This window comes from Kryptolebias marmoratus, linkage group LG9, assembly GCF_001649575.2.
Source record: "Kryptolebias marmoratus isolate JLee-2015 linkage group LG9, ASM164957v2, whole genome shotgun sequence".
Lineage (NCBI taxonomy): Eukaryota > Metazoa > Chordata > Actinopteri > Cyprinodontiformes > Rivulidae > Kryptolebias > Kryptolebias marmoratus.
Genome location: NC_051438.1, coordinates 26,842,071 through 26,856,118, shown reverse-complemented (window position 1 = coordinate 26,856,118; position 14,048 = coordinate 26,842,071). Strand labels below are relative to the sequence as shown.

At 37.7% G+C, this 14,048-nt stretch overlaps 2 protein-coding genes across 6 annotated transcripts in view; one reads left to right on the top strand and one right to left on the bottom strand.

Moving 5' to 3' along the window:
• LOC108236661 (LIM and calponin homology domains-containing protein 1) overlaps window positions 1-6,687 on the top strand; it is a 66,400-nt gene extending 59,713 nt beyond the window's left edge. For 4 of the 5 annotated variants that reach the window (XM_017417483.3, XM_017417491.3, XM_017417488.3 and 1 more), the window contains 5 exons: window positions 159-323; window positions 796-891; window positions 1,276-1,384; window positions 3,420-3,522; window positions 4,863-6,687. In XM_017417483.3, coding sequence (XP_017272972.1) covers window positions 159-323; window positions 796-891; window positions 1,276-1,384; window positions 3,420-3,522; window positions 4,863-4,888 — 499 coding nt within the window. In that variant the 3' untranslated portion in view covers window positions 4,889-6,687. The remainder of the gene's footprint in view (window positions 1-158; window positions 324-795; window positions 892-1,275; window positions 1,385-3,419; window positions 3,523-4,862) is intronic. The other variant, XM_017417487.3, reaches the window with a different exon arrangement.
• Window positions 6,688-7,271: 584 nt separating this feature from the next.
• phox2bb (paired like homeobox 2Bb) lies at window positions 7,272-11,051 on the bottom strand. Its single transcript, XM_017417418.3, has 3 exons — window positions 10,394-11,051; window positions 9,596-9,783; window positions 7,272-9,193 (listed from the first exon to the last, which is right to left on the bottom strand). The coding sequence occupies exons 1-3, from the start codon at window positions 10,632-10,634 to the stop codon at window positions 8,765-8,767; spliced, it is 858 nt and encodes a 285-aa protein (XP_017272907.1). The 5' UTR covers window positions 10,635-11,051; the 3' UTR covers window positions 7,272-8,764.
• Between the last annotated feature and the right edge of the window lie 2,997 nt (window positions 11,052-14,048).

The window sequence follows — 14,048 nt, the reverse complement described above, 5'->3', positions numbered from 1 at the left end:
TCACATGTATTCGACAGTTTCTGTACATGATGATGTCATTTTTGTCTTATGAGAGCAGAGTTTAGTTTGGGATAAATGTTAAATTCAGATGGTGACTGTTTTCGACTCTGAGGCAAATGTAAGTGTCAGCGTGTTTCTTTCTTTCTTTCTTTCATCAGTTTGTTGAGTCAGAACAGCAGCCAGACAGAGAAACTTGGTCACGGTGTTTACAACGGCCAAAAGCTTCCTCCAACTTTGTCCAAATCTACAACAACTCCAGTCAAGAGCCAACAAGAGTCCACAGCTGACGGCAGCAGACAGAGTCGGCCTGCAGGAGAGCGAAGGTGCGTGAATCTGGGAGTTTGATCAAAACCAAGAGCTGCAGAGGGTCATGCATGTGTCTGTTTTATTCATGCATGTCTGCAAACATTGCTTTATTTTAATGTGTTCATTTTCTTTAGTCTATTTTTAAAAAATATCTTGCTCTCATTTCTTTTTTTCTTTTTTCAAAATGGTAAAAGCTTGGCTAAATATTGACCAGTAGGTGGCGCCTTTTGCCTGTTTTTTCCTCAAGTTACACTGATATATAAAAAAGGAAAACTACATGTAAAGAAAAAGTGTTTTCAAGAAAATCATTCAAATTATGTCCAATAACAATGCATAAAAGTCTATGTTAAAATGTACAATATGATGAAATCCTCTGCTGTTGTTTGTCGTTTCTTTGGTTTGGATTGGTCCGTTGTCTTACTCTGTCAGCCAATAGTGTCTCTGTATCTGTGAGACATCATCATGTTGCATGTTGCTGTCCATTTCCAGGAGCAGCCCCATTGATAATAACACAAGAAGCAGCTCATCAAAGCTCCCCGCAGCATGTCTATCAGCACCAGACACATTAGCCCCACCACCCAACAGGTACTGCAGCACAATACCAGGAGGAAGGGTGCGCTTCATTTCTGCTTCGCTGCCCCATTTTCTCCACCCATCTCATAACATGTAGCACTGCAGCAGCAACTCTCCAACCTGCCTGGAATTTTAATAGAGTCGAAGGAAGGTTGAGTCAAGGAGAAACACGGGTTGATTTATCATTTTATGTCTTAAATCACAGAGTGTACATTTACAGATGTTGCTGGGAATGTGTTATTTATTAAACAGCTAAGAATTTTTAGTGCAGTTTACTTTTGAGATATTAATATGTAAATAGAATAAAGAAATGGCACACAATGGAAACAAGTGATGTCAGCTGAACTTTGATTAAAAATCAGAGTGTATTTATGTGTCTATTTTCCCCTCCTGTAGGTCTGTCAGTGGGAAGAAGCTGTGCTCCAGCTGTGGTCAGCCATTAGGGAAAGGAGCGGCCATGATCATCGAGACCCTCAGCCTCTACTTCCACATCCAGTGCTTTAAGGTCGGTGCAGAAGGAGGACTTCTTCTCTTACACACAGGACATCGTTCTCACTTTTAATTCATCAGAGTCATGAATAATGAAGTCTTAAAGAGTTAATTTCACAGAAATAGTCTGTTCAACTAGCCAGTATTAGATGCAATCACTGCATTTTAAAAGCTTATTATTACAGTTTAATTTGCTTACCTTAAACAGTTTTTTCTCTGAAGTTGTTGCACACAGAAGCCGAAAATACTTGCATCCTCACTAAATGGATTAAAATCCAGCATGCAGGGTTAAAAAGTATAAAATTTGGTTTTAATGTTTTACAAATCTGGATATTTAAAAATAAAAACATTTGTTTTAATGGACTCCATTCTCTGTTGCATTTTCTGAGAGATTAAATTAAAATTTTCTCCAATTTATTCAAAGTAGCAACATATTTTTCACATTTTTTGTAGATAAAAGATGGACGTCAAGATGTTCATCTATGACCTCGAGCTATAAATGTAAACTTTTAGCCATCAGTATCTGATCTCGACCCAGACACAAACAGACACTCAAACAGCTTTTCGAGTTTCTGAGGAAGCTCTGCCTCGGGTGATAACGTTGTTTGACCTCTAATGACAAGGGTTGGAGTCCACAGCCCGTCTTCATGTTGATGTGTTTTTAGACAAGCCTGTGGACTCCAACTTAAATCTAATAAGAGAACCTGGACCGCTATCAGGTCGTATAGCTGCAGATTATTAACAGTAAGATACAGAAACAGCATGCAACTTTTCAGTCTCAAGCTAGCCCAGTTCTAAATCACACAGAGTATTGTTTGTTTGTTTGTTTGTTTTATTTTAAAAGGGAATTCAGTTTTACCAAAATACCTTTTTTGTTTTAAGAAAGATGACTGTAACTTTGATATTGCAACCATAAAACAAAAAAAAAACATTAAATGTTTTTGAAGTTTGAGGGTTTTTTTATAATGTTTGAAGCACACAGATAATAAAACTTCTTCTGTATAAATATTCACAAAACAATTTAATGTTTTGGTGTCAAAAATTGGCAAAAATGTTTGAGAAGTTGAATTTTAAAATGAACTAATGATTTCCTTTAACAGCTTGTCACTTTTGTTTTTACTTATCTGCAGTGAAAAGTTCAGCTTTTAAGATTTAATAAGTGTCCAAAACTGAACAGCTGGAAACTTTTTTTATTGATTCACAGAGACAGAACCAGTCAGTATGAAACTTCTGGTTATAATGCAAAATAAGTTATTTATATACCTCTTCTTAACATCATTATATATTAAGTTTTTAATTAGGAAACAGTAAATGATCATTAGAATTTTTTTTCTGCTTATTTAAAATCAGACATGTTGAACATAATGCATCTACTGATGGAACAGAGCCTAAAATATAACAATTTAGTTACTGAAAACAGCAAAAATACTGTACTGTTTCTGTTATAGAAATGATGATTATGTACTGTATTTAATTTACATTATATACTGCAGACTTAACCTAAAATTTTCCTTGAACTATTTTGTCTGATTTTGTTTTTTTAGAAGAAAATTGGACAATTAGTGAAATACCTTTATCATTGCTCTTGCATTTAAGACTACAGGCAGAAAAACTTTATTGCATCCTGCCCATCCATGAGTGCTGGGTGTGTTTTTTAAAACATTATAAGATTATAATCTGATTGTTGTACATCCATCTTTAGCTACAGATGGAAGTGATGCTTTTCAGGAAGCTTTTATTTCACCTATATCAGCTTTCCTCAAGTTAACATCAACCCTACCTGTGAGAAACACAGATTAGTTTCCTTTTCAGCAAATAATAATCTTGAATCCATAAACAGCTTTGTGTGTTTGATTTTCTCCATCAGCATTGTTATTTGTTTTGTTTTTAAAAATTTAAACCCACCAGAGCAGTAGTATGATGCACCAGTAACTCAAAGTAGGACATTAAAAGTCTTGTGATTGAATTGAATCTTACCTTATGGCCATCAGTGGACTGAAACATCTAATTAGTGAATAATCTCCTGTCCTTTCTGTGTGTGTGTGTCTCAGTGTGGGGTGTGTAAGGGACAGTTAGGAGACACAACCACGGGGACAGACGTCCGGATCAGAAACGGCCTCCTCAACTGCAACCAATGCTACATCCGCTCCCGCTGTGAGTCTTCTACTCCTCTCTCCTTCACACCACCCACCTCTAGTTGTTTGTTTGTTTGTTTGTTTGTTTATAAAGCTGCTGTTTCTGGGACAATGTTATCATCCTTGCATCACAAATATGACTGAATGATAAATGTGTTCACAATAATCTAGAAGCCGGTAGTTATAAATAACTCAATGTTCTCTACATTATTGTCCATATTTTAAAGTTAAACAAGAGTTTGTGATCTGCTTGAATGTTGATTTAAAATTAAAAAAAAAAAAACTTGAGTTAATGTCTTACTAAAATAGTCACAGTTGAGGGTTTTTGTTGTGTTTCAATAGCTCAGGTAATTTGTCCTTTTTGTATTTCTTTAAATTTTGGTGTTTTTTGGACATTTATCGTGGGAGGTTTTTGTATTTCCACGATCGTTGTTTCCCTCACTCAGTACACCTGTTGTTCTTTACCATCTTCCCAGCTGCCCTCATTCAGTAATCAGCCCCGGTTTGATCTTATTCGCTGTTAGTTTTCCTCCATGGCCAACCCTCGTGTTCAGTTTCTTATGCCACGTTGCCTGTTTTAGTTTAGTTTTTCTTTTTTGAGTTAGAGATGGGTGGATGAAGCCATGTGACGCTTTTGAGGCTTTTTTTCCTGATTATACCAAAAAATAGAAGCTTCTAAGCCTCAAACATCAGTGACATTAGAGTAGCTACAAACCTCCTTATAACAAATGTAACGATTTGAATCTGTCACTTCACTTTTCGTGTTGCATTTTGGTTTATGAACATTGTATGAAGCCTCTCATGATCACAGAGATTTGAAGCCTCGACTCTGTTTTGAACAAGTCCGTTTCAATAAAGTGAAACAGGCTTTGGAGCTGCAGTGTCAAAAGTCTTATCTCTGTATTGAATTGTTTTCAACCTGTTTTTTGTGGACTTTACTGATGGTCTTAGAGCTCTTTTAAGAGCTGCTGGACACATCACCAGTGTACGCCTCGACCATCTTGTGTCATTAATTGTGACTAAAAGTTTTAATTCAGTGTACACTCACTGCAGTGTTCCTTTTGTAAGCCTGGTAGGCAGATTTAATTATAAAAGTCAGTGTCTCTTTATTAAAGGCACTGTTTAGGTTGGATTCAGATCTGCCTTTTTGTTACTTTGACCTTAAATACGCAACAGTAAACTGCGTGAGTTTGTGTTTCAGGATTTTCTTCACAGCCGTCAGCATTGATCATAAGATTTCTGAATTTTTATCTAATTTTTTTCCCTTTTATTTGATCTGTAAATCCTTGGATTTGTGATTTCGGAATAATAGACGAGCCTTATTAAAGGTGTTTTCTTCCTCTCTTCTTTTCTGTCAAGCGGCCGGACAGCCGACCACGTTGTGACGCCCGAGTGAAAAGCACAAGAAGAAACCCCTTCCCTGTTTTAACCTGATTATCTACGAATCACATCCTCCGCAGCGTGTCGGGGTCTCTGCTTCCTTTGCAGCTCAGTAACCACTGAAGATTCGTCACGTGGGACAAAGTCTGGGGACTGTTAAAATAAGATACGTATTCTCTGTGTTTATGTAATCTGATACGTCAGTGAAATCCGAATTTTGATTGGTCCTCGTGCAACCACAAACCCGTTTCATCATGTAGTGAGGAAGAGGTGGTGGTGTCGGCCATGTTAAAATGATGCCTGAGAGAATGAACACAAAACAAGAGATTCTGTGAACTTTTTGTTTCCTTGATGAAAAAAACTTAAGTTACATGCAAAAAAACTATTTTTTGTATTTTGTTTTTGATTCATAATACATTCTTTTTTTGTTCTTGTTTTTTTTTTGAGTGATAAGAATCTAAAAATGGAGAAATCAGGTTGTTAAAAATAATTTTCTAAAGAATATTAGCACAGCTGGCCATCTTTGCTCAGATGATAGATTAAAACGCTCATATTCCTAATTTAGAAATGGCAATAAAGGTCACAACAAATATATTTAGACACCAAATCTACAGTAAGTACATATTTTTTTACCCTCAATCTTCACAGTGACCTCTCTGTGTACAGAACAAAATGAGCTCCTTATAAAAGGATTTGGTAATGGACGTAGATCCATTAAAATGGCGATAACATGAGATATTTTTGAGCTTTTGAGTCACAACAGGTTGTTCCTTGTTCAGTATTTCAGCTTGAAAAGTGAAGACTTTATTGTGCCTTAGCAAAGCAAAAGAATGCAGGAGCGAAACGCCAACCACGTGGTGTTTTAAATTGTCAGAATTTCTGTTTAGCAAAGAGGATTTGTCCAAAATTCAAATCTTAAACTGCAGACGATGCAGCTGCAGCCCTTAATCATGCAATACTTCCCTCAAGAGGTGTTTAATGTCACAAGAAAAAACACAATTTTGTGTTCTATTTTTGAGTTCTCTGATTGGAAGTGGTAAAAAAAAACAATAAATATACTTTTGTTGTCCTTTCAGAAAAGAAATCCTCCATTCTGCAGGGGAACATGGGTTTCATTCTGCTGCTCTATCAACTTCTATTTCACTCCTCACTGAAGTTGTTTTGATTATTTCTCAGCTGTAAAAAATCATTTATATATTTAAAAATATTCAAAAACTCATAACTCACCAGTACATCTTATATCTGTCCTCAGCAGAGGTGATTCAAAGACGTACCAGCAGCAGCTGCACCTGTGCGATATTTGGTTGGATGAAAACTGAAGATCCGTTTCACCCGCTGCACATTTTAAGTTACCTGCTTACATTTTATCCTGTATAAGAAAAGCTCCGATATGTGTTGTGGATGGATTTTTAAAAAAACTGCACGTTTAAGCATAAAACCAAATGATTTGCTGTATGAAAGCAAACTGCTGAGCTGCGTCCAGGCTTCACCTCCGGGGTCATTTTTCTCTGATTTACAGTATTTCTAAGCTTATTTCTCTGATTATGTATATTTTATTTTTATCCTCATTTAGTTGATGAGTAAATCTAAGATGAGTCTCTTATAGCAGGATCTTTGAGACTGAGCTGATAAGTCAGAGAGTTTTAACAAGATGGGAAGGTGGTGTATTCCTTTTGCATCTGTACTGTATTTATTGTAATATTTACCTGAACATTATCTGGAATATAGATTCATCTGATGTTTAAATGCAATGACATTTATTACGGCATAGTGTATGTTTATAAATAAAATGTTATAAATTAAAGCAGGGCGTTCTTTTTTCAGTTTGTGAGTGAGAATTCTTACGTGTTTCTAAATACAGGAAATACAAAGTGATAATGTGTGGACTGAAAAACACAGATTTATGAAACTGACGTTTCAGTTCATAAAATTACTAAGGTTTGCTGAGAATGCTAAAAAAAAAGAAAATAAATTCTACTAATGTTTATTTAAAAAGCAAATTTAATTTGAAGTTATTTAGTTTGACTTGGTGAGCAACATAAAGGTGCTGAACAGGTGGATCAACAGCGTTCAGCTTCGTCAACATCTCAAAAAATGTTTGATTTTTAACCACAAACTATCATAAGTTATAGCTATTTTGTAAATTGAATTAAAAGATAACTTTAGATTTTAATATCTAAAGAAAAACATGTAATCTAGTGAAATGGCCTCTGCTATCACAAATGTGATTTTTTTTTAAACCACTTTTTATATACATACCACCTACTGTTGTTTTTTTTGTTGTTGTTGTTGTTGTTTTTTTCAAGTTTTAAGTCAACTGTTTTTATAGGTATGTTTAACAATTTAGGATTTAAAAATATGTGATAATATATTATTAAAACTATTCTCCTAATCAGAGTTTTCTAAATAAGTGCTAGTTTTTGTAGTTTTCAACTGGATTTTACTAGACTGACAAAAGACTAAATGGCTTTTTAAATCACTTTTACATTTAAAAGAAATAAAAATTTAAGTTATGGAGCTGCCCTTGGTGCTGAAATTGCCTAATTTATCAGGCTCAAAGAAACAGAGAAGTTTGTAGTAATGGTTGATTTCTTTTAAATTTTGCAAATTTGTAAATGAGAGTAGTAAAATGCAAATCATTTTGTCAATTTTTTTCCCAAAGAAAACATTACAAAAGCAAAGTGGGACTATTAATTTTTTTATCATCAACAATCATTTCAATGGTACACCTGGAAAACTATGTGCACATGTAGAAATATTTCCTTCTTAAATATAAGCATCCATTACCTACATATAAATAACTTTCAGGTCCGGGACAAAACATGGTACATAATGCTCACAAAATGGAAGATAAATCATTGTAAAATTAGACAAAGAGACAACATGCAAATTATATAGAAATAAATACAATGTTTGCATCCATTCCCTTGTTGTTGTTTTGTTTTTGTTTTTTAGCCAAAATAAATTCTTCCGAGGGAATTTAGTAAAACATCAAAAAGACTTGCATGATCGATCTACAGGGAGTATGGCCTATGGTTCAACTAGAAGAGACAATAATACGTATTAACACTATACAATCTGAGCCACAAAACACTGCCGTAGAAAGACACACAAAACATACAGATTTCCTGTCAGAGGTGAACATTGCAGTAGTTTGTGCCTTTTTTGTATCTCGAGGAAATAAGTGTGTTCACATCGACAATTTAAAGAAACTAAACTCTCAGCAGCCCTGGAAACAAAAACGCAGCTGTAGGAGAACATTTCCGCCCAGCAGGAACAAAAACATGTTGGTGAGTCAGTGTGTGGGTGGATATTTGTGGGAGAACATCTTCAGTCATGGATGTTAAACGTCTCTGTTCCAAACAAAACAGCTGTTGAACTCAATGTGACTTAACGAGGCTCCTTTGCGCACTGGTGGCACCGCGGCCACCATTTGTCTTTCCTCGTAATTTGGACAAAAGAATAACCATCTAAGCAAGTCATTTGAACCATTAAGATATTTGAAATTACTTTAAAGTGAGTTATGTTATTTTTGTTTCGAAATGATGTGTTCTTACAGTTTAAGAATGAGAAAATACCCTTTCCACCTCATTTTTAGGATAATTACTTTGCAAAAACGGTGGAAACTTGCATTCGTCTCAAGAATAAAATAATGTTGTACTTATTTCACTTGTTAGGATGAATATTTTACAGGAAACTGCTGAGCACAATAAACGGCGCAAGGCGTAAAAATAAAATAACTGTATTTGTCCTTTTTCTAACTGCTTCTTATTGTCCTCAGGTTCAGTCTGGGGCGATTGCTTTTCAGTCTCTGGAGAAGGAGGAAACACTTCTCTTTCCCTCTGCTCTGTTTCTTTCTCCTCCCCACCGCGGAAGCTTCATTAGAACATGCTGGTTTTTACTAACGTAGCTTTTGCTCCGTTCTGTCTTTGCAAAGAGGACAGTACGCTGGCAAAGGGCCCACCCAATGAGTCCGGGATGGACGTGATGGTCCCAGGCGCGGTGGCCCAGCCTTGGCTCGGTGCCGTCACTCCCATGCCGGCGGACACGGAGGTCTTCACTTGGTCCACCTGTCCGTTGCCGGTGGTGTTCACTTGGCCTGCGGTGGGGCTCGGTCCGCCGCAGTTGGAAGTCGGAACCGGGTTTGGCCCTGGTCCTCCCGTGCTGTCGGGGTCGGTGGTTTTAGTGTCTTTGCTGTCTTCATCTCTGGAGTCAGCCTTCTTCCCGGAATTAGACTTGGCAGCCGCCGCGGCCGCCGCAGCAGCGCGCTCCTGCTTGCGGAATTTGGCGCGCCGGTTTTGGAACCACACCTGCAATTGTTCAAGAAGAAAGTGCAACTTTATACAATTATATTAGGCATTGATAATAATAAAAAAATACCAGTGTTTTTTGCTATTTTGTTTGATGTTTAAAGAATAGTCATATGCTAGAAAACGTCATGTCAACTATGTGTTTTATCTTAAATCTCTGAAAATATCGAAAAGTAAAACACATTTTTATGTTTTGTATATTTAAATCAACAACGAAGTTTCAATTTTTGATTAGCTGAGTATGTGCGTTTTTCTTTCTCACTAAAATATTCTAAAATTCCAGAAGTCGTTAGTCCTATTTGGAAAAAATATGCGTAATTGTAAATCCACCCGTGCGTAACAGTGCGTAATGGGAGCCGCGGTGGAATAGGCGGCTCTTGGACTACCAGCAGCTGTGCGTACCTGCACTCTGGCTTCAGTCAGGTCGATTTTGAGAGCCAGCTCCTCTCTGGTGTAGATGTCCGGGTAGTGGGTCTCGGCAAAAACCCGCTCCAGCTCCTTGAGCTGAGCGCTGGTAAACGTGGTCCGGATGCGCCTCTGCTTTCTCTTCTCGTTCAGTCCGCCGTGATCCGTGAAGAGTTTGTATGGAACTGCAAACCAAACGAAATTACACGGTTAGGTGTCTATGCTGGGGAAATCTGATTGCGTGCAAGCGCAATGTTGTCAAATGGAAGTAAATTCAAATTGGATATTTTGTGTAAAATCCGTTTAAGCTTTCATTTGGATTTGATTATCTTTGGATTGGATCAGAACTGATAACACTGCTGACCTGTGAAGCGGTTAATTGTAATGTTAAATTAATTGTTGCTCTTCAGATTGAGGTTCAAGTTTGAAAACTTGTCATACTCTTGCCATCCGCTCCGTGTGTTGCTACTGTAACTCCAATTTGATGTCAATAATGAGCTTTAGTCTTTGGTTATCTAATTATTTTCGAAGCTTTATGTCTCATCGCAAAGTAAATAAATTATGCCTATCATTTTGGCAGCTTAAGATAATTCTGTTGGCGGTTTTGGGTGTGACTGGGATAGTATAACCCTGTAACCAAATTACCTCTTGCCTGCAATCGCTTCTAACGTGATAAATTCTTTCATTTGTGTAAGCAAATTTCGTTTGGTAAATACTAAACACATTTCCATTTTCAAATGCAATCAAGCTGTCCTATAATAACACCGGGGCTGAGGCTCCGGAGCCGCTGCTTACCTGCGGCGTACGGGCTGCTCTGGTGGTCCCGCAGGGTCCCCAGACTGCAGGACCCCGGCGTGAGGGACGGACAGCCGGAGGTGGCCCCGAAAGTGGTCCTGATGGGATTGTACTGGAAGCCGCTGGTCTGACTGCACGAGCTGAAGTCCGCGTAGGCCGATGCCAAGCTCGACGTGTCCATCCCGGCCATACATGACTCGTAGGCAGAGGAATTTAGGTAAGAATACTCCATTTTATACATTGGAGAAGGCTCGGTTGAGGTTAAAAGCTGCACTTCCCTGGAAAAAAAGAGTAAAACAAAAGCACCCAAAAATTGGGTTTGAAAGGGGAAAAAAAATAACAAAAGTGAGGAGGACGAGCGGTCTGAGTTTTAGGGAACGATGACTTGTTTGGTTTGAACTGGTTGGGAGAAAAAAAAAGGCTGGACGCTGAGTAGATGTTCACTGCTCCGCGCCTGCTCCAAAACTGGCCTCCTTTATAGGAACCTAGCCCTGTTTTATGAAAAGCCCCCTAAGAGCCGCCTAGCCCGAGGTCTCTAGAGCATATAGTCCTCATAATAAACTTGGCTCTTTCCGCTTGGACAATAGCAAAGCGTTTGGTCTTATTGCGAGCGCTTTTTTACATGACAATAACTCATCAGTCTATTGGGCTGGCACTGGGGGCCCGGGCTGTCCAACCTCCCTATCATTGATCCCCTGCATCTCTAATTAGAATTTAATACCACGCCATTACGCAGCCCCCCACCACCGCCGCAGCCGCACAGCCCTCTCCCCATCCACCCCACTCTTCTCCAACCAACATCTTGCCCTTTAATTCAATCACACCACTTGGAAATAATGAAAGTTGGGTGACGATTCTCCCTGATCCAATTTTCTCCAAGCTTTTAAGCCTTTTAAGCGATCGTATACCTTGGGCAGGATTTCACAGAGTATTCCCACTCTGCCTCCTCTTTCTGTCCGTATGCTCCACTTGTTTTCCTCTCTCTCTCGCTCTGTCTTTCTCTCTCTGCTGGTTTTGACTCTGATCTTCTCCACAAAGGCGGTAAAACGTGTCCATTTTTATCCCCTAAAATGACCCATTTTTGCGTAAAGGGATCCGTATCATGCGCACTTGGTTAATCTTCGCGCCTGCTTGTTTCAGCTTCAAACAATGACTTATTTCACACTAAATTCTCACCTCGTTTTGCTCTGGATATAATAATACCTGAGGTGAAGTTAATGTATATATATATAATTACACTGCAGGTGTAGAAAATGACTTATTCAGACAGAGTGGTAAGAAACACTTTCTTAGATTGTCTTAGATTGCAACATATTTTACCTATTTAAATCATATTTCTATATCAGAGAAGCAGATAATACAGAATTAAACAAACAAAAGCTGATTTTTTTTCTATGAATTCCCCCAAATAATGGCCTTCAATAAACGTGTTTTGCCAAATAAGCACAACATTGGCCTTTTATTTTCCTGCACTGCTGCTGTATCCTCTCTGCTAAACTTCCGGGTGTTTTTATGATTCAAATGACTTTATAATTGTCTTTATTACTTTCATTATTTCGTTTATTTGGCAAATAACATCTTTCTAATGAAAGTAACGAACTGGCGAGGCAGTCATCGGACCTCTTAGGCTCCCAATATTGGCTGAGTGGTTAATTCGGTTTGCGTAATAAGGTGAAGCGTTTTGTTTGGTGCCTACACACCCTGCGTGTTTCTTTCTTCTTTTTCATTCATTGAATCGAGTTTCGAGTTTTTCCTGTTCAGGTTTTTTTCTCCAAATGATCAGAAAAGGAGCAACAGTAATTATGGTGCAACAATTAAATTTAGCAGATGATCGTTTGGTGTTGAAACGCGCTCGTCTGTTTTGTGTTAGGTGATTGAAATATTCTAATATTGTTAGAATATTCCTGCAGGGACTGTAGATTTTTTATCCGTATTTTATGGGAGTTTGGTGGCCGTTTGGACTCTGGATATTAAACACCTTTGTCTCACAACCTGTTCAGTCTTACAGGATTATTATAGATTTTTTTTCTTTGACTCTGAAGCGCCTCAGTTATTTTTATAAGGTTTTATCACATTATTGATCTTTTCTTTCGCCATCATAGAAAAAATTCGTCTTATTTATTAGATGTGTGAGTGAAATCCAAAAAAAAAAGTGCCTGATGTTTTCCAAAATGTATGGCTTTTGAATTCATCTAGTAATTGAGGTTAAAAACTTATGGTTAAATAAATGAAGCAAGATTCCAAAATATAACTTTCCAGCATTTTGGTAAAATGTTTATTTAAAACTAAATCAAATAGATCTTTATGTGCTTCTATTAAAAATGTAGCACTTTTTGTCCTTGCAGCTTGCAGCTTCCATGTTTGTTTAAAACATGAGGACTCGCTTGCATTTGCCATCAATTATGGTTTTTTTTTCAAGGTTGCTGACGCGTTGCAGTGTGTTTCTCCCCTTTTCTTTGTCTCTTCAGAGATCAACAAAAGCAGAAAAAGCTAATTCTTTCCTGACACAACCCGGTTCCTTTTTATGTAAATCTTTTCTCTTTTTTATCTCCTCTTTTCTACACACGAGCTCAGACCCAAAAGTTGTACCAAATGGTTAATTTGATTATTGAAACCAAAGAGCCAAATGGTTCACCGTCCTCCCTCCACGCGTCTGGCAGCGAGAAAAGAACCCATCTCTGGGAAATAATCTAATAACGCTCAAAGAAACGAGAAGTCTTTTCTGATATTTCGCCGAGGCAAACACAATTAGAGCTTTTAGCCATCGGTTTCTTTCACTGAAGCCGCTCTTTATTCTGGCGCTGTCGCTGCGCCAAAGTCCACCAGCTATTCAGACACGCCCGTCCTTTAATGTTCCAACATCTTTTAATTCTTTCAGCTGGTTCTGCTCAGATGAAAGGCCGCAGTTTTATATTTGATGTGAGAATGGTAAATGAATAAAATCAGACGCTGCCGTTTGAGCTGATTTAAAGGATTTTGAGGCTTTTTGCAAAAAACAAACCGGATGTTTGGCTGTAATGGCGGTTCTAGGGGATGGCACAGAGTGGCAGCTGTAAAAGCAATATCTTGCCACCCTTTTTGTTTGCTGCTTAATATAATTCTGCATGTTTTGTGCAAAGCTAAAGTCAGTAAACATCGCACAGAACTTCGATCTCTATCCTAACTCACCAGTTTAGAGTTTACACACATCCCTCTTAAACGGTTGTGAGTGGAGTGGGAAATTTCACGATTTCAGATTTAGTTTCAAGACCTCCTGATTATCAACTAAATACTGGTGCTTTTCTACCCCAAAACACAACTTTAGTCAGTCTTGAGAGTTTCTGGGACTCTGACAAACTGACAAATCTAAAAAAAAGATCATCTGAAAAGCATGTCAATTTTATTTATTCATTTAAAAAAAAATGTTGACTGAGGTTGGCCTCCAAACAGACCAGATTTTTCATTGTGGCCCCCTTATGAAAGTGAGTTTGACATCTGTTCTGTATGCTTAAAATTACACTGGGTACTTTGTTGAGACTGTTAAATCTAAATGCATCACAAAAGTTTTTGGTGGGAAAACAAATTTAAATGATGTTAAAAATGAAAGTCAGTAATGTAGGTGGGTGACAGTACAAATGGCTGAGGAAAAACAGCTGATTGTGGGTCTACTGAATCT

Bases quoted from the DNA above. Each gene is read 5' to 3' on its own strand.
- phox2bb (XM_017417418.3), bottom strand. From the start codon at position 10,634: ATGTATAAAATGGAGTATTCTTACCTAAATTCCTCTGCCTACGAGTCA. The intron at 9,784-10,393 runs GTAAGCAGCGGC...TTTGGTTTGCAG, and splicing joins GAGCAGCCCGTACGCCGCAG to TTCCATACAAACTCTTCACG. The intron at 9,194-9,595 runs GTACGCACAGCT...GAACAATTGCAG, and splicing joins TGACTGAAGCCAGAGTGCAG to GTGTGGTTCCAAAACCGGCG.